This window comes from Aphelocoma coerulescens, chromosome 23 (genome assembly GCF_041296385.1).
Source record: "Aphelocoma coerulescens isolate FSJ_1873_10779 chromosome 23, UR_Acoe_1.0, whole genome shotgun sequence".
Taxonomy (NCBI): Eukaryota; Metazoa; Chordata; class Aves; order Passeriformes; family Corvidae; genus Aphelocoma; species Aphelocoma coerulescens.
The window spans coordinates 6,500,458-6,518,439 of NC_091036.1; the positions used below are offsets into that span (position 1 = coordinate 6,500,458).

At 55.3% G+C, this 17,982-nt stretch overlaps 1 protein-coding gene across 1 annotated transcript in view; it reads left to right on the forward strand.

Moving 5' to 3' along the window:
- MACF1 (microtubule actin crosslinking factor 1) overlaps positions 1 to 17,982 on the forward strand; it is a 111,123-nt gene that overhangs the window by 79,029 nt on the left and 14,112 nt on the right. Inside the window, exons 61-86 of the mRNA XM_069035770.1 lie at positions 481 to 647; positions 1,612 to 1,771; positions 2,212 to 2,538; positions 3,186 to 3,270; positions 4,187 to 4,428; positions 4,528 to 4,734; positions 5,473 to 5,592; positions 6,604 to 6,711; positions 7,046 to 7,264; positions 7,835 to 8,038; positions 10,433 to 10,664; positions 11,671 to 11,897; positions 12,770 to 12,892; positions 12,999 to 13,100; positions 13,448 to 13,549; positions 13,649 to 13,822; positions 13,917 to 14,072; positions 14,207 to 14,404; positions 14,720 to 14,848; positions 15,185 to 15,358; positions 16,087 to 16,242; positions 16,362 to 16,568; positions 16,692 to 16,811; positions 16,945 to 17,114; positions 17,232 to 17,391; positions 17,613 to 17,807. Of these exons, the coding sequence (XP_068891871.1) occupies positions 481 to 647; positions 1,612 to 1,771; positions 2,212 to 2,538; positions 3,186 to 3,270; positions 4,187 to 4,428; positions 4,528 to 4,734; positions 5,473 to 5,592; positions 6,604 to 6,711; positions 7,046 to 7,264; positions 7,835 to 8,038; positions 10,433 to 10,664; positions 11,671 to 11,897; positions 12,770 to 12,892; positions 12,999 to 13,100; positions 13,448 to 13,549; positions 13,649 to 13,822; positions 13,917 to 14,072; positions 14,207 to 14,404; positions 14,720 to 14,848; positions 15,185 to 15,358; positions 16,087 to 16,242; positions 16,362 to 16,568; positions 16,692 to 16,811; positions 16,945 to 17,114; positions 17,232 to 17,391; positions 17,613 to 17,807 (4,464 nt within the window). The remainder of the gene's footprint in view (positions 1 to 480; positions 648 to 1,611; positions 1,772 to 2,211; positions 2,539 to 3,185; positions 3,271 to 4,186; positions 4,429 to 4,527; positions 4,735 to 5,472; positions 5,593 to 6,603; positions 6,712 to 7,045; positions 7,265 to 7,834; positions 8,039 to 10,432; positions 10,665 to 11,670; positions 11,898 to 12,769; positions 12,893 to 12,998; positions 13,101 to 13,447; positions 13,550 to 13,648; positions 13,823 to 13,916; positions 14,073 to 14,206; positions 14,405 to 14,719; positions 14,849 to 15,184; positions 15,359 to 16,086; positions 16,243 to 16,361; positions 16,569 to 16,691; positions 16,812 to 16,944; positions 17,115 to 17,231; positions 17,392 to 17,612; positions 17,808 to 17,982) is intronic.

The following is a 17,982-nucleotide window of genomic DNA, read 5'->3' on the forward strand; positions in this document are numbered from 1 at the left end:
TAAAAGAGGGAAGGGGGAAGGGCAAAGGATGGAAAAGGGGAAAGGGAAAAGGAAAGAGGAGAGGGAAAAGGGAATAGAATAGGGAAAGAAAAAAGGGAAAGGAAAGGGGAAAAGAAAAAGGAAAAGGGAGTGGAATGGAATGGAATGGAATGGAATGGAATGGAATGGAATGGAATAGATAAAATGAAAGTTCAGTTGGAAGAGACCTACAATGATCACCCCAGCTGCCTGACCGCTTCAGGGCTGCCCAAATCAAAGCATGTGACTATTATAATGTAATATAATACAACAATATAATACAGCTCTATAATTTTTTGAACTGGTTTAGAAGGCAGAGCCGTCCCCCCGGGCTGGGCCTGGTCTCAACCCGGTGCTGGCACTGGTTCTGAGCCACAATTAGAGATCTGACCTCTCCAAGGGCTGGATTTGGTTCTGCTGCCCCAATCTGGGAACCTTCCCCTTTCCTTTGTCTCCCCAAAGCTGCTCCAGCGCCTCCTGGACGATCGCAAAGCCACGGTGGAGATGATCCAGGCGGAGGGCGACAGGATCGCGCAGTCGGCCGAGCCCGCGGATCGGGACAAGATCGTGGGGCAGCTGGAGAGCCTGGCACGGCGCTGGGAAGGGCTGCTGGGCAGGGCAGCTGCCAGGTGAGAGGGACTGGGACCGGCTCATGCCGCCAGTCACGGTGCCCCGGAGCCGGGGCTGACAGCATTCGGGAAGCTGGCGGAGCTTTCGGTGCAGGTACATCCTGGAAACATGGAAACAGCTGGAAAACACGAGGAATCAAAGGCTGATAGCAGTGGTTTACAATGGCAGGGAAGAGCTGAGATTAAATAATTTCCCTGCAGGGGAGGGATGTTATTTTTATTCCTGTAAGCTTTAACGTTTAGCAGCATCCTGTTGACACCTTTCTGCTGCCAGAATCTTGTTTGTGAGTTACTTATTTCTATCTAAGCCAATATTTGAGGTTATGAAGTCACTTCTGAAGGCCAGATTGGGCCCTGTCAGTGTTTTTAATCATTGCCAACAAGCTGGACTGTCCATCCAGGGTCCATCCAGGACTGTCCATCCAGGACTGCCTTTAACCAGAAGCTCTGAAAGACCGAGAGCCTGGCCACAAGCTGAGGGATCATCCAGATAGGGATGGAAGAAAAGGGAGTTGGAACTAAATGGTCTTTAAGGTCCCTTCCATCAAAAAGCTGCACAACAGGGGAGCCTTTCTGCCACCTTCCCAGGGAGATAAACTGGATCCTAAAGGCACAGCTGCAGGAAAAGCTCATTTTGCAGTTCCTCCACATTGATTTTTGTCTTTGCCTTTGTAGCTTGCCTGACAATGATGCCTCACCTTGCCCTGGGCAGGGCTGCTTTGGTTCCCCTCTTCCAAATACCTGAAGCTGCTTCCCATGCCTGGCTCCAGCTGGGAGCTGCTCCTTGGTGTCTTCGTTGACTCATAGAATCACAGACTGGTTTTGTTTGGGGGGGACCTTAAAAACCATCTTGTTCCCACCCCCTGCTGTGAGCAGGGACACCTTCCACTCAGGTTGCTCCGGGCCCCATCCAACCTGGCCTTGGACACTTAATTCCTTCTAATTTTATGATTACTTTTTATAGGCAGAAGCAGCTGGAGGATATCTTGGTGCTGGCAAAGCAGTTCCACGAGACCACGGAGCCCGTGTCCGACTGGCTGTCGGTGACGGAGAAGAAACTGGCCAACTCTGAGCCCATTGGCACCCAGACTGCCAAAATCCAGCAGCAGATCAGCCGCCACAAGGTAGGGCCTGTGCAGGAACAGGATGGAGGTGGTTGGAGTCAGGTCCCGCTCCAGTGGTTGTTTCCACCCCAGCCGGAGGGGTTTTGGCACAAACAAGGATTGGAGGAGTTATCCAGGCTGTTTTATGTACAGAGAAGGCTGCAAGCCCTGACCCACGGGTGTGGGTAAACATTAAACTGATGTCCTTGCACCTCCCAGCAGACTTGGATAGAAAAAACATTCCCATCCATGTGTTTCTTTTTAATTTTGGCTCAGTTTGCCCGTCCAGGGGCGGCTTTTGTGTCTCCTCCATTCTTTCAGTTGCGTTCATTGTCGTGTTCCCCCCTTTTTTACGTTGCGTTTCTTTTATTTTCCCCATTCTTCACTCATTTTTTTTTTTTTGTATTTTTTGTTTCTTTTCCCCCCTTCCCGTTGTCCGTTTTACCCTCCCTGCCATTCAGGCTCTTGAGGAAGAGATAGAGAGCCACGCTGCCGACGTGTCTCGGGCGCTGGGGGTCGGGCAGTCGCTGTCCTCCCTGAGCTGTGCCGCCGAGCAGAGGCTGCTGGCTGAGAAATTAGAGGCTCTGCAGAGCCGCTACGGCGAGGTCCGGGAGCGGTGCGGCCGCAAGGCAGCACTGCTGGACCAGGCTCTGGCCAACGCCAGGCTTTTTGGGGAGGAGGAGGTGGAAGTGCTCAACTGGCTGGCTGAGGTGGAGGACAAGCTGGGCTCAGTGTCCATAAAGGATTACAAACGGGACGTCCTGCAGAAGCAGCATGCCGACCAGCTGGTATTTTCTGTTTTTATTTCCGTGTTTGTGTTGTTGGTTTTGTTGCATTTGTCTGGTTCTGTTTATGTTTCTGGCCTGACTTTCGTTCTGCGAAGCTTGTTCTGCTGCTGGGTCTCTCTGAGGCTTGGAGGGGAGTGTAAAGGGATTTCTTGTGTTATAAACAACAACTGTTGGCCCCCCCCGCTCCCGAAAAATGGGTTTCTCAAGGCGGGGAAACTTCAAATGGTTCGTTTGCTTTGTGAGCAGTGTCTGAGCCAGCTTGGCCACCCTGTGCCTTTGAAAAGCTGGATGCTGTTTCCAAAACTGAGAGCTGGAAAAGCCTGGTGGGTTTTTGGAGCTGGGCTGGCCACCAAGGAAGCCTCTGTTTCCGCTCCCTGGGGCTGGGCAGGCTCTTTTCAAGAGCGAGGTTCTGTCTAATCCGGGTCCTTTGGTGACAGTGGGTTGGGTTGGGTTTGCTCTAAAATTTGAGCCTTTGGGTCCCAAAAATCCCAAAAATTCCTGTAGCAGGATGACTGGACAGTTTTCAGATGGGTTGTGCACCCCTCCTGTGCTCAGCAGGGAAGCTCACGCTCTCCAGAGCATCTCTGGCTGGCAGGACACAGAGACCTGCCCACAGCAGGATAACCCAAATTTGCCTTTTCCTTCAGGCTTTGAATGAGGAAATTGTGAACAGGAAGAAGAACGTGGACCAAGCCATCAGAAATGGACAAGCTCTCCTGAAGCAAACCACAGGTAACACAGAGATCCTGGCACACTCTGGGAGATGTGGGAGGTCTGGGAATCCATCCTCAGCATGCTTTTCCTTGGGATGTCCATGCTCTGTTGGGTGGAGGCTTTTCTCCCTCAGCTCTTCATTTCCTTTTGGAGACTCCCAAAGTAGCTGGTTTGCATCCAGACTTCACTGTGGAACACTCCAGCTCAGGATTTGCTTGGTCCCAAATCCCAGCCTCGCAGCGGGTGATTCCCACTGCTGCCATGGGGATGCTCAGTGCTGAGGGAGGCTTTTCTCACTGCAGCCAGCTGCGAAATCACACGGAAAAGAGGTTAAAAATACCCCCAGCCCTCTCCTAATATTGCTTTCCCAGACTGAGCAGTTGTGGCTGTTGCCACGTGGGTGTGAGTTTATGTTTATGAGTGGGAAGAGAGGTCGGGGCGCTGCGTTTCCTTCAGATGTGTGCTCGGAGCAGATGTACAGCCCCGTGTCCTTGTGGGAGCTGTGGAGCAGGAAGAGTGATTACAAAGGATTTGGCAGGCAGCTCCGTGTCCTCTTGGAAAGAGCAGCAAGGGGTGAACTGACCCTTTTTTCTTGGAGCTGGGACTCGTTGCTGAGAACTGAGTTGGGGTGGCTTTGGGGTTTTGCAGCACACTCCCCATCCTATCCCATCCCAGGGACAAGGTGGGTGTTGCATTGGTGGAAAATGTCAGCTCTGAGTAAAACCAGGCTGAAATTGCATTAATACAAAGCAAAGTGAGGCTGGAATTCGCTGGTTAAAAGGTGGTGGAGAGGGGACAGAGAAAGTGGCTCCCGAAGCCTCCTGGGGTGGCTCCTGAAACCTCCAGAGCCCAGCATCATTTTCTGAGACCCCCCTGCCATGTAGCCCTGGGAGAGGGGCCCTGGGACAATTTTCCCCTCGCCGCTGTCCCGCAGGGGAGGAGGTGCTGCTGATCCAGGAGAAGCTGGACGGAATCAAGACCCGCTACTCCGACATCACCGCCGCCAGCTCCAAGGCCCTGCGCACGCTGGAGCAGGCCCGGCAGCTGGCCACCAAATTCCAGTCCACCCACGAGGAGCTCACTGGATGGATGAGCAAGGTGGAGGACGAGCTGGCCTCCAGCGGGGCACAATCCCCCGCCGGCGAGCAGATTCCCCAATTCCAGCAGCGGCAAAAGGTGGGAGAGCAGCACCGCGGGATGGGGGCGTGAGGGTGGTTTGTTCTCTGCTTTGGGGAGGAGCTGGGGAGGACACACATCCATGGGTGCCGTCCCCAGGAGCTGAAGAAGGAGGTGATGGAGCACAGGCTCGTCCTGGACACGGTGAACGAGGTGAGCCGGGCTCTGCTGGAGCTGGTGCCCTGGAGAGCCCGCGAGGGGCTGGACAAGCTCGTGTCGGACACCAACGAGCGCTACAAGGTGGTCAGTGACACCATCAAGCAGAGGGTGGAAGAAATCGATGCTGCTATCCAGAGGTCTCAGCAGGTGATTGAACAACCCCCACAGGGTTTTCTTGGGGAGCGGCCGGGCACTGCTGGTCACACAGGGCCATGGCAGCGGGAGGGACGGCGAGCTCAGCCAGCCAGCCAGGAAGGCCAAATCCCATCAGGAATGCCAAATCCCATCAGGAATGCCAAGAAATGGACCCCAGCAGCAGCATGTGGCAGCAGGGGTGGTGGCTGACCCATCCTGGTGTGTGTTTTTGGGATGGGATAACTCCAGAGCAGCACCGTGTTGTCCCGCCTGTGAGCTGCTGCCTGCAGGGGGATGGAGAAGGTGTCAAACTGGTGACAGGTGACTGTCAAAGCTGGGAAAACATCATCCCCTGCCATGGGAGCACAAGGACTTGTTCCAGGCCAACAGTCCTCCCCAAAAAGGCTTGTCCTGCATGGACTGGAGGCCGTGGAGTGCTGGGAATACCATGGAGTCAGTGCTCTGTGGAGCAAGGGAAATGCTCCTGTTCATAGGGATGTCCCTTCCCCTGCAGGCAGGGAAGGTGTCAGGAGAGGTGGCTGCTCCAGCCTGCCCCAAAACCAGCTGCAGGAGCCACGAGGGCGGCGTGGAGTCAGGAACCCGAGCCCCACCCCGGTGTCCCCTTCCCCTCCGCATGCCAGGGCGAGGCGTTTGTCCCTGGGTCCCAGCGGGTCCCTGTGTGATTCCCACTGTCCCCAGCCCTCCGTGTGCTCCATCACTGACCACTGCCCCTCCTCTCCCCCGTGCCAGTACGAGCAGGCGGCTGACGCAGAGCTGGCCTGGGTGGCCGAGACCAAGCGGAAGCTGATGGCTCTGGGTCCCATCCGCCTGGAGCAGGACCAGACAACGGCTCAGCTGCAGGTGCAGAAGGTCCGTGTTCACTCTTCACTCCCTGAGGGGTTGGGTGGGGTGGGCAGCAAGGAGGGATGGTCCAGTTTGGGTGCACTTGTCCTTGGGGTGTGTAAGGAGGAAAAAAGAACAAAGGAAAAAATTGCTCTGAATCCTCCAAGCGCTGGGATTCCCAAGGAAAAAAGCTTCCTCTCTGTTTGCATTGGAGCCATTCAGGGCTTGATGGGTGCTCTGGTTTGGTCTCCCTTGGGAGAGCTGCTCCCTTGGAAGCCTTTCCCTGTGGCCACTGCAGCGAGCTCTGCCGGGCTCTCACCGGCGCTGGCAGCAGGAAGGGTTTAGAGAAATGAATATATTGATTAATGAGGGTGGTTTCCATTTGCTTTTTGCTCATTGTTTCCCTGCAGTGAGGGACTCCACAGATCCCTCCCAGCAGCCAGACATGGAACAAAGAGGTGCTGGACGGGTTGGGGGCTTTTTTTTTTCCTCTATATATCTTTGGGATGAGCTCATGCCTGAAAGAACGTGCACTTTAAATAAACGGCCCTTTCCTTCCCTTTGCCGGGACAATCAGAGCAGCACGCAGGCTTATTGGGTTTAAAATTAAAGCAAAAAAAGGGAAAATAAGGCAGTGTTTTAAGAGAGGGAGGACTGAACCGTTGAATATTGAGTTAAATTGAGCTCAGCTTCCCGCTGTTAATCTCATGGACCTTGGGAATGGCAAAGTTATTGGTGGATGCAGCTCTGGAGAGCATCGTTTTGTGTTCACTGACAAAGGGATGATGGAGCTTTTCCTCCATTGGGGACCTTGGGTGTGGATTATACCTCATTTTAAGAGCTGTTTTCAGGTCTTTGAAAGAGAGAGGTTGGTGTAGATGAGGAGAACAGGCAGGAATCTGCATTCCCAGCCACATTTTCAGCTTGCCACGGGACGCTTGCGCCGGGTTTTGCGGGGTCTCTGTGGCGGGAGGGTGCCGGGAGAGGCTGGGGAGAGGTTGAGCTCAGCTCTGATTTCTCCCCTTCCTCTTCCTGCAGGCTTTTTCCATCGACATCATCCGGCACAAAGACTCCATGGATGAGCTGTTCAGCCAGCGCAACGAGATCTTCGGGACCTGTGGCGAGGAACAAAAAGCTGTTCTCCAGGTGAGCCCCCTGTGCCCTTCACTGCGACAGGGAGGGACAGAGAGGGGAGAGAGGCCAATCCCCAGCCCTTGCCCAGGCAGAAGGAGTTCAGAATTGCTCCATCTTCAGTAATTCCCACCAGCATTAGCAGAAATCTCTTTACATTTATGACTCTCCTTTATTGCTGGTTTTTATTGCAAGGTTTGGGGATGGGGAGCGGGAGATTCCCGAGGCTGCTTTAATTGGAATTACAGCATGGAAGGCCACCAAAGGCACCTCCTTCTCTTCCAGCTCGCAGCGTGGAGCTGGCCCTTTCCCTGCACCCTTTTGCATCTCCTCCCTCCTTTTTTTTCAGGAGAAAACCGAGTCCCTGGTGCAGCAGTACGAGGCCGTGAGCCAGCTCAACTCGGAGCGCTACGCCCGCCTGGAGCGTGCCCAGGTCCTGGTCAACCAGTTTTGGGAGACCTACGAGGAGCTGAACCCATGGATTGAGGAGACCCAAGCCCTCATCTCCCAGCTGCCACCCCCAGCCATCGACCACGAGCAGCTCAAGCAGCAGCAGGACGACATGAGGGTAAGAGGATGCAGGGTTTGCATCTCCTGCCCGTCAGTTCTGCCCTCAGCAGAGGGCAGGGGCAAGAGCACCTTTTTCTTCTGAATTTTCCTCTCTTTTTTGCCCCTATTCTGTCCTTTTTGGGGAGCTTGCTTGTGTGGCACGAGCGTGCCACGTGAAAACCACTTGTTGTGTTGGAGCACTCCTGACCAAAATTCAGCTTGCTCCCAAGGAAACCTGGCTGCCTTTGGATCTCCTTCCTGCTCGTGGCAGGAAAAAAACACTTTGTGCTTTTTCGGGTAGAGGCTGCAAAGCAAAGAATTCCCAGTGGGGTCCCCCGTGGAGCTGTGGGGAGGGTCAGAGGCTGGGGAAGGAGCCGTGCCAGGCTCTGTGCCACAGCCATGTTGGGAAGAGCCGAGTGCCATGTGCTTGGCAGATGCTGGGGCATGAAATCCAGGGTGTGAGTTCCTCCCAGATCCCATCACTGCTCTTGGAGTGCTGTTTGGAATAAATAGGCAGTGGCTCGCAGCAGATTTCTAAACAAATGTGGTTTTTTTTCCACACTCCCCCCCCCCTCCCTCTATTCCCTAGCAACTGAGGGAGTCCATCGCTGAACACAAACCTCACATCGACAAGCTGCTGAAAATCGGGCCCCAGCTCAAGGACCTCAACCCCGAGGAAGGGGAGATGGTGCAGGAGAAATACTCCAGGGCCGAGGCCACGTATGCCAAAATCAAGGAGGAGGTTTGCCAGCGGGCCCTGGCGCTCGACGAGGCCTTCTCGCAGTCCACCCAGGTATGCCGGGGTGCCAGGGAGGTGAACCTTCCTCTCACAGCCCCCCCAGGGACAGCCACGTGCTTTGGAATGTGGCTTTATTCCCACCGTAAAACCCTTTATAGGGAATAACGTGGTCAGGCACCTCCGGGGTAGTTTCCTGCTGCTTGGTGGGAGCAGAGGAGAAGGCGGTCGAGGCTCCACACAGTAAATAGGGTCGTAAATTTTTACGACCTCAATAACGATGCTGGTTCAAAGGGGCTGCTCTGGCATCTGCCCAAGGTTGGAAGGGCCCAGAGAGCCTCTTGAAAGAGCTTGAAGAGATAATTTCCAGTTCTGATAAGCTGTGAGCGCAGCGAGCAGCCATGGGATGCTTTGTATGGGAGAGGTAATGGATGTCTCCAGGGTCTGGGCATCTCCTGAGGAGGTGGATGAGTGCAGGAGGAGAAATAGGAAAGGAAGGGCAGAGACTGGAGGTGCTGAAGTCTGGGAAGGGGGTGAAATTCCTGCTGCTGAGGGTTGATGACCCCCAGTTACGTTTCATTTCACCCCGTGTTACCGTAGCACAGTTGGCTTTTGTCACGTCCTGGGTGTTGATTTTCTTAATTCCTGTATTGTGTAGTCACTTCTCTTGGTTTGCACTTGTATTAACTCCGAGTTTTTCCCCCCCCCACCCCCACATTCCCCTCCCCTCTCATCTCTCACTCCCACTGTGGAATGTGTTGTCTGTGTGTGTTGCTGCCTGTGCCCGTCCTCCCCACATGGTCCCATTTCATTCTTGTGTTGACTGCGCCCCACCATTGCAGATTTCGGAGGTAAGCGAGTCCCCCCCACCCACCACAGACGTTCATTTACCTTCCCTGGCCTGGTTCTGTTTTACACCCAGACTTTCATTTCTGGTCCATGCACAGCTCAGCAGAACGTGCTTCAAAATTAACGCCAGGGGCGGGGAGGGCTGGAATCACATTTTTTGGGATGGCTTTCGTTGCGTGGCCGCCTGGTCTCAGCTTCCGCTGGGAATGCTTCCTGCAGAGCGGAGGTTTTGCTTTTGGAAGGGGTCACGCTGCTCCAGCTGGATGTGCTGGTTTGCTCCTGCTTGTTGGCTGAGCCAGCCTGTCCTGATCAACTTTGCACCGAGAGCCTGGCCCCTCTCTGCTGGGAGGGCCTGGGATTTGGTGGGCACCAGCACCAGTGCATTCCCAGTAGGAACTGGGGGGGGACAAGAGCAGCCCCAGTGCTGAGCTGTCCTTCCCACCAGCAGAGAGGGTTTGGGATCTTTAAGGCCAAAGTTGACTTCTCCTTAAAAAAACAACAATAAACCCTGCTGGACCCCTTCCCTCCTTCCCTCCCTGCCTCTCTCCCTCGCTCCTGGCTTTCTGGTTCTGCTTGTGAGGCCGCAGCTCCATGGCAGCTCCTCCCCACCCGCATGCAGCTCCCGCTGGTCCTGCCGGATGGGTTCCCACTGGCCCTGCACCACGTGGAGGTTCCCATCAGCACCAAACACGCTGGCGCTTTTCCAGCAGCATTTTTTGCCTGGGTATTCCCTCAGCCAGCTTTGGGGTTCTGTGCCCAGCCACCAAAACCGAGACAGCAGCAAAAACAGTGAATCTTTAGGGCTGAATCCAAGGCGCCGCCGTGTTTGGGTCACAGGTGCCAGGGGCAGCTCTGTGAGCGTCCGTGGGTGCTCTGTGGGCTCTGCTGGAGCAGGGCACGTGTGAGCAGGAGGCTGCAGGGCTGGCATTGCTGCTGCAGGGCTGGCATTGCTGCTGCTGCAGGGCTGGCATTGCTGCTGCTGCAGGGCTGGCATTACTGCTGCAGGGGTGGCATTGCTGCTGCAGAGGTGACATTGCTGCTGCTGCAGGGCTGGCATTGCTGCTGCAGGGGTGGCATTGCTGCTGCTGCAGAGGTGACATTGCTGCTGCAGGGGTGGCATTGCTGCTGCTGCAGGGCTGGCATTGCTGCTGCAGAGGTGACATTGCTGCTGCAGCAGGGGTAGCATTGCTGCTGCAGAGGTGACATTGCTGCTTCTGCAGGGCTGGCATTGCTGCTGCAGGGCTGGCATTGCTGCTGCAGAGGTGGCATTGCTGCTGCAGAGGTGGCATTGCTGCTGCTGCAGGGGTGTCACTGCTGCTGCAGTGCTGGCATTGCTGCTGCAGAGGTGGCATTGCTGCTGCAGAGGTGGCATTGCTGCTGCTGCAGGGCTGGCATTGCTGCTGCAGGGCTGGCATTGCTGCTGCAGAGGTGGCATTGCTGCTGCTGCAGGGCTGGCATTGCTGCAGCAGGGGTGGCACTGCTGCTGTCGCAGGCATTGTCCCCTCTCCGAGAGGAGCCGTGGGCTCAGCGCTCAGGGCCGTGGCTCACGCTGCTGTCCCTGTGTCCCATCCCTCCTGCCCTAATGGGTCTGCTCCTCTCCAGTTCCACGACAAGATCGAGCCCATGCTGGAGACCCTGGAGAGCCTCTCCTCCCGCCTGCGGCTGCCGCCCCTCATCCCCGCCGAGGTCGACAAGATCCGGGAGTGCATCAGCGAGAACAAGAACTCCACGGTGGAGCTGGAGAAGCTGCAGCCCTCCTTTGAGGCCCTCAAACGCCGTGGGGAAGAGCTCATCGGCCGCTCCCAGGGAGCGGACAAGGACCTGGCAGCCAAAGGTATCTCTGGGTGGATTTAATTGTCCAGCTTCTCCCCAAACCACGGCTCCATCGCTGCTGGGGAGGCTTTGATGTCCCAGGGGTTTATTTTGGAGGGTTATCCTGGCTTTAGGAGCAAGAATGAGTCCTCTGGATTGATTTGAAGGGTTCTCCGGGCTGTAGGAGCAAGGATGAGTCCTCAGGATGGATTTGGGAGGTTCTCCTGGCTTTAGGAGCAAGAATGAGTCCTCAGGATGGATTTGGGAGGTTCTCCTGGCTTTAGGAGCAAGAATGAGTCCTCAGGATGGATTTGGGAGATTCTCCTGGCTGTAGGAGCAAGGATGAGTCCTCAGGATGGATTTGGGAGATTCTCCTGGCTGTAGGAGCATGGATGAGTCCTCTGGATGGATTTGGGAGGTTCTCCTGGCTGTAGGAGCAAGGATGAGTCCTCAGGATGGATTTGGGAGGTTCTCCTGGCTGTAGGAGCAAGGATCAATCCTCAGGATGGATGTACCTGCTTCCATCTGGAGCAGACAGGGTGGCATCAGTTGGAGGAGAAAAAAAAGTACTTGTGGCTTCTCAGCCGAGCTGGCCTCTTGTTGATGGCCCCTGGGACATGATTTGTTGGTGTTGATTCAGCGTCTAATGGAGGGGAGGGGACATCCCCCAGCACAAAAACTCCATCAGCACAATTGGCACTAATTGGCACCTTCCTTGGCAGCTCAACAGGCAGCTCACGGACGGAGTGAGCAGAGACTTCATGCTAGAGGTGGCCAGAACAGAGGTTTGTGGGAGGGAGAGTGTGTGGGCAAATTTGCCCCGAGCTTGCACATAAATAAAGGCTTTATTTCTGCAGGCTGGAGTTTCTCACGTCCCTCAGCATCTCCCAGAGTTAATGCTCTGATAGTCCTGGATATCTTTAATTCCCCTCTGGATATTCTGTTGGCTGTTTCTGAGTGTTTTCAAAGTGCTTTTGCGTTGTAAAAAGGTTCCCTTCTTCGCTGAGTGCTTTAATTTCCTTCCACAGTCATCCAGGACAAGTTGGATCAGATGGTTTTCTTCTGGGAAGACATCAAAGCTCGGACCGAGGAACGTGAAATGAAGTTCCTTGATGTCCTGGAGCTTGCAGAGAAGTTCTGGTACGACATGGCAGCGCTCCTGACAACCATCAAGGACACCCAGGACATTGTCCACGACCTGGAGAGCCCAGGCATTGACCCCTCCATCATCAAGCAGCAGGTGGAAGCAGCAGAGGTGAGGCCCATGGGGCGTTGCTCAGTCTGGAGCTTGTCCACCCTCAGTTTATCTATTAAATTGGGAAGGTCTGAGATCGTGACCGTGGCCAGAGGTGGCTGTAAATCAGATTTGTAGGCGGTCAGTCAGATTATGAAGAGTTCTTTCCATCTCAGTTTGGAGCTGCAGGGGAAAAACCAGAAGTGGATTCCACATACCCTTCACCTTAAATCCCATTATCTGCTGCTGCTCTGGGAAGCCCACGGAGCTCTGTGTAGTCAGAGCTCTGTGCCCACTTGCTTGGAGTGATGTGGAAGCTTGCGTGGCTCTGCTCCCAGCCCGAGCCAGAGGCTGTCTGGCGTGGGAAGAGTATATTTAGCTTTTGGTCAGACCAGAGATAAGTGCTTGGAGTTGTGTGCCTCTGGTTGCTTCAAGGAAGTGGCAAAACCCGCTTCAGGTGGGTTTGAGTTGGCTCAGGCCTTGAGGAGCAGGGATGTTTCTTTATGCCTTGCTAAGTTTAGCCTTGCTGCTCCCTTTTCCTTCAGACTTTGCACCTTTTGAGCCTCAAAACCCTCACTCCTGTATTGACAAAATGCTCCTGTCAACAGCACGTCTCCTACAAACATCTTCAGCCCAGGCAGTTCAGGCTCCCAGCTAAATACAGATGTTCTTATTTTAGTCCCAGAGGTGGCAGCAGACCAGGGTGGTGGTGCCAGAATTGACCACCTGCTCTCTGTGTCACCTGCTCCTGGGGTTTGGAGTTGGGCTGTTGGCCAAGGTGCAGGACACTGGGGCAGGAAGGGCCCTCCCTTCTTCATCCCTCCTGTTCACGGGGCAGTTTTGGAAGAGGATTTGATCATAAAGGTTTTTCTTCTGTGGCTGTGCCTCTGCAGACTATCAAGGAGGAGACAGACGGGTTGCACGAAGAGCTGGAGTTCATCCGCCTCCTCGGGACCGATCTCATCTTTGCCTGTGGCGAGACTGAGAAGCCAGAAGTGAAGAAGAGCATTGATGAGGTAGGGAGAGCCAGCAGCTTCCCCTGCAGATGAAATGAGGTGGGAGCAAGCGGGAGCTCTGGTTGAAGAGCCTAACGAGTTTTGTGGGCAATCCCGTGTTCCGCAGATGAACAACGCGTGGGAAAACCTAAACAAAATGTGGAAGGAGAGGCTGGAAAAGCTGGAGGAAGCCATGCAGTCGGCTGTGCAGTACCAAGATACACTCCAAGTAAGAGGCAGGGCTGCAGGTGCAGGGTGGGTGGACCTTGGGAGTGCCACTGTGAATCCTCTCCCTGGATTTGCACTTCCTTAAGGCAGGAAACCTCTCTGAGGGAGCCCGAGCTCAACCACCGGCTCTGAGGGGGAGCAGATATTTGATTGCATTGGTCTTGCCCAAACTTTCATTTCTGCTCAGAGCAGCAGAATGAGGGGAGGGAAGAGGGTGCTGGCCAGGCAGAGCTGCGCTGCCAGATGAGTTCCACGGCTGTGGGGTGGTGGAGGGACCATCCCTGTCCCCTGAACGGCTGCAGAGGGGACACTTTGCCATTCCCTCAACGTTGTCCCTGCTCCTTCCAGGCCATGTTTGACTGGCTGGACAACGCTGTGATCAAACTGTGCAACATGTCCCCCGTGGGCACCGACCTGAGCACGGTCAAGGAGCAGATGAACGAGATGAAGGTACACGGGAGGGGAGGGACCGGTTCTGTGGTGCTGCTTCGCCTCACAGAGCTCCAGTGATTCACTGGCTTCTGGTTTCTGTCCCGCTTGTCTTGGCAGGAGTTTAAAATGGAGGTTTACCAGCAGCAGATTGAGATGGAAAAGCTTAATCACCAAGGTGAACTGATGCTAAAAAAGGCTACGGATGAGACAGACAGAGACATCATCAAGGAACCACTGACAGAGCTCAAACATCTCTGGGAGAACTTGGGCGAGAAGATTGCTCACAGACAGGTACAGTGAACACCTGGGGCTGTCACAGGATGAAACTCGCTGCGGTGCTCCCAGCCCTTTCAAACTCCCCTTTTCCATCCCTGTCCTTGCCCAGCACAAGCTGGAAGCCGCCTTGCTGGCACTGGGCCAGTTCCAGCACGCCTTGGCAGAGCTGATGGCCTGGCTGACCCACACCGAGGAGCTGCTGGACGCCCAAAAACCCATCAACGGCGACCCAAAAGTCATCGAGGTCGAACTCGCAAAGCACCACGTGAGTGTTTTCCCACTCCAGATACATTTGTAGCCCATTCCCGTGGCAAGATTCAATTTCTCATGAGGGCTTTGATCCCTGGGAGCGAGCAGGGTGTTTAGGAGAGGTGTCCAATGTTTGCCCACCTCGTGCAGGTGCTGAAGAACGACGTCCTGGCCCACCAAGCGACCGTGGAGACGGTGAACAAAGCAGGGAACGAGCTGCTGGAGTCCAGCGCGGGGGACGATGCCAGCAGCCTGCGGAACCGCCTGGAGAAGCTGAATTCCTGCTGGGAATTGGTGCTGCAGAAGACAGAGGAGAGGGAGCAGCAGCTGCAGTCCACGCTCCAGCAGGTTGGGAATGCCCCCCTGTGCAGTGGGGTGCCGCCTTCCCCTTCGTTTTGGGGGGATAGAGTTGGGGATGCACCAGGATTCTTTTATGGAAGTTTTTTCTGCAGCTCCCGTGGTTCAGTGCCTGCCGAGAAGCTCGGCGGGGACTGGGCACAGCTGTGGCTTGGGGACACACCACGTCTCACCCTCCTGAGCACGCTGGCACATCCAGCTCTGCCTCTTTATCTGGTTTCAGAGCAAACACAGCGTTACCCCTGGCACATGATCAATGGTGGCTGATGTCATCTGATCCGGGGCCGATTCTCTCTTCCCCAACAGGCTCAGGGTTTCCATGGTGAGATTGAAGACTTCCTCCTGTGGCTAACGAGGATGGAGAGCCAATTGTCGGCATCAAAACCCACGGGAGGTCTGCCAGAAACTGCCCGGGAACAGCTCAATGCCCACATGGTAATTTCTCAGGAGAGATTTTTTGGGGGGGGGGGGATTTTTTAATGCTTTTAATTCAGCAAATTCCTGTCAAATATCAGCATCAAAACTTCTCCTTTCTGTGTGTGGTGGGGAGAAGAGGCTGCTCTGGTCTCCTCTCACAGATCATTTTGCTCTTAATGCCTGGAACAACCATCAGGATGCTTTAACCACCTTTTCTCAGCTCCAAGTTTCGCTCTGCTGTCACTTCCCCGCCTGTCCTCAACCTCATGTTCCCATCACCTGGAGCTTTGCAGCACGACATGTTCCCTCTCCGAGCTTTTCCCTGCCTAACCCTTCTGTGGTGGCTCTCTGCAGGAGCTGTACAGCCAGTTCAAAGCCAAGGAGGACGTCTACAGCCAGCTGCTGGCCAAGGGGAGGCTGATGCTGCTCAACCGCGATGACTCCGGCTCTGGCTCGAAGACGGAGCAGAGCGTGGCCCTGCTGGAGCAGAAATGGAGTCTGGTCAGCACCAAGATGGAGGAGAGAAAGGTAACGTTGAGGGAAAGATTCATCCAGCCTTGCCCCATGGCCTGACAGCAGCTGCTCCCTGTGTGCCCACTCTGCTTTCCCACACAAAGCTGGGGGTTGGTTTTTTGGGGGTATTTTTTTATCCATTTCTCTTGGTTGTAAAGGTTGAGTCTGTTTTTCAGGTGGTGCTGGGTGTCAAGCTGTCAACATGGGGCTTTTTTTCTAGATAGTCATCAGAATTGGTTAAATCACACAGAAAATGAGAGTGAAATGGCACTTTGGGTTAATTCAGGCAGGTGGGAAGAAGCCTCCCGCAGCTCTCAAAGGCAGGCTTTGTTGGTCAAGCCAAACCCTCCTCTGAGCTGACTCCATCCTCAGCTTTTGGCTGGGGATGAGATAAAACAAGGCCCACGGTGGCCTGGGCCCAGAATAAATGTGCAGCGCTGCAGCTGCTGCCATCAGAATATCACCCCCCGTGCACCCAGCCCTGTCCCCACGGAGATCCCTTTCCCAGGAAGCTGAGGGTGACGCAGCTGCTCGTGTGCCGAGGAAGGTCTCCCCTTTCAGGGACCATTCTTGTTCAGAGAGAAAGCCGTGCCTTTCACTGCAGCCCCCTCCCCTTGGCAAACCAGCCGGGCCGATGAGGTTCCTGTTGCAGGGACACAAAGGCCGCCTCTGTCTGCACATCAGAGCTCTCACCCTCCGTGCTGTGTTTTTTCCTCTCTTTCTCTCCCTCCCCGCTGCCACAGGCGAAGCTGGAGGAGGCATTGGCCCTGGCCACCGACTTCCAGAACTCCCTCCAGGATTTCATCAACTGGCTGACGCTGGCTGAGCAGAGCCTGAACGTTGCACCACCCCCCAGCCTCATCCTCGCCGCGGTGCTGGCCCAGATCGATGAGCACAAGGTACCCAAGGGCTCCATCCCCGGCATGGAGGGAGCCAGGGTGGCACCTGAGCTCCCCTGTGGCTTCTGGTGGTCACACCCGGCTGCTCTGAGACGTGGGACGCCCTTTGCTGTTGGCAGGTGTTCGCCAACGAGGTGAACGCACACCGGGATCGCATCATCGAGCTGGATCAGACCGGCAACCAGCTGAAGTTCCTCAGCCAGAAGCAGGACGTGGTGCTGATCAAGAACCTGCTGGTCAGTGTCCAGTCCCGCTGGGAGAAGGTGGTGCAGCGCTCGGTGGAGCGGGGACGGGCCCTTGATGACGCCAGGAAGAGAGCCAAGCAGGTGAGAGGCGTGGGGAGGGCGTGACAGACCCCAAGGAACGGCCAGCAAGGAGGGGCCAGGACCAGGAAAGAACTGGAGACACCACCAGTGTGAAGTTTCAGGCTTGCTGCTGTTGCCTTGCAGTTCCACGAAGCCTGGAAGAAGCTGATTGATTGGCTGGAGGATGCAGAGAATCACCTGGACTCCGAGCTGGAGATATCCAACGATCCTGACAAAATCAAGCTCCAGCTCTCCAAACACAAGGTGAGTTCTGCCAAAGCCAGGCTGGTGCTGGGCACGGGGTGGAAAGGGCTCTGTTGGGAGGGTGAAAATCTGGGAATCCTCAGAGGCAGGGCCAGGCTTTCTGAAGCAGTTTTGTTTTCCCTCCATTTCCCAGGAGTTCCAGAAGACTCTGGGTGGGAAGCAGCCTGTCTACGACACCACCATCAGGACAGGCAGAGCCCTCAAAGAAAAAGCCTTGCTTCCAGATGACACTCAGAAGCTGGACAATTTGCTGGGAGAAGTCCGGGATAAGTGGGACACAGTGTGTGGAAAATCCGTGGAGAGGTGAGCCCAGCCCCAAGGCTGCCCTGAGGGGTTTCACGGGGTGGCTGGAGGTCACTGGGACAGGACAAAAAGAGGTGAGTTTGCCCATGGAAGTTCACTGGGATGTTTGTTTTCCAGGCAGCACAAGCTGGAAGAGGCCCTGCTGTTCTCCGGGCAGTTCATGGATGCGCTGCAGGCTTTGGTGGACTGGCTCTACAAGGTGGAGCCCCAGTTAGCTGAGGACCAGCCTGTCCACGGGGACCTGGACCTGGTCATGAACCTGATGGATGCTCACAAGGTGAGAGCAGCTTTCCCAGCTCTTCTCCGAGACCCGAGTGGAGCTTGTCCTCCCCAAGAGCCAAAGAGCAGACACGGAGCCGGTGCTTTGCCTGTCCTGCTTTCCTGCGGGGGATAAAGAGGGAAAAACCAGCAAAAAAAGGGGAAGAACTTCCACATTACCGGGAAGGTGATGGCAGTGGAGCTGCCTGACCTTGCTCAGCTTCTGCTGCCTCCACCCAGGTGTTCCAGAAGGAGCTGGGGAAGCGCACGGGGACAGTGCAGGTGCTCAAACGCTCGGGCCGGGAGCTCATCGAGAACAGCCGGGACGACACGACCTGGGTGAAGGTGCAGCTGCAGGAGCTGAGCAACCGCTGGGACACGGTGTGCAAGCTGTCTGTGTCCAAGCAAACCCGCCTGGAGCAGGCCCTGAAGCAGGTGAGGAGGAAACCGTGGCTGGAAAGTCTCTTGGAGAGCTTTGCTGGCCTCCAGCTTTGTTCCACGCGAAGCTCAGGGAAGAGGTTTTGCCCCAGCCAGGCCCTGCAGCAGTCCCTGCAAAGCAGCAGGGGGATATCAGCCAGTCACTGATTCTTTTTCCTAAAAAAGAGCTGGT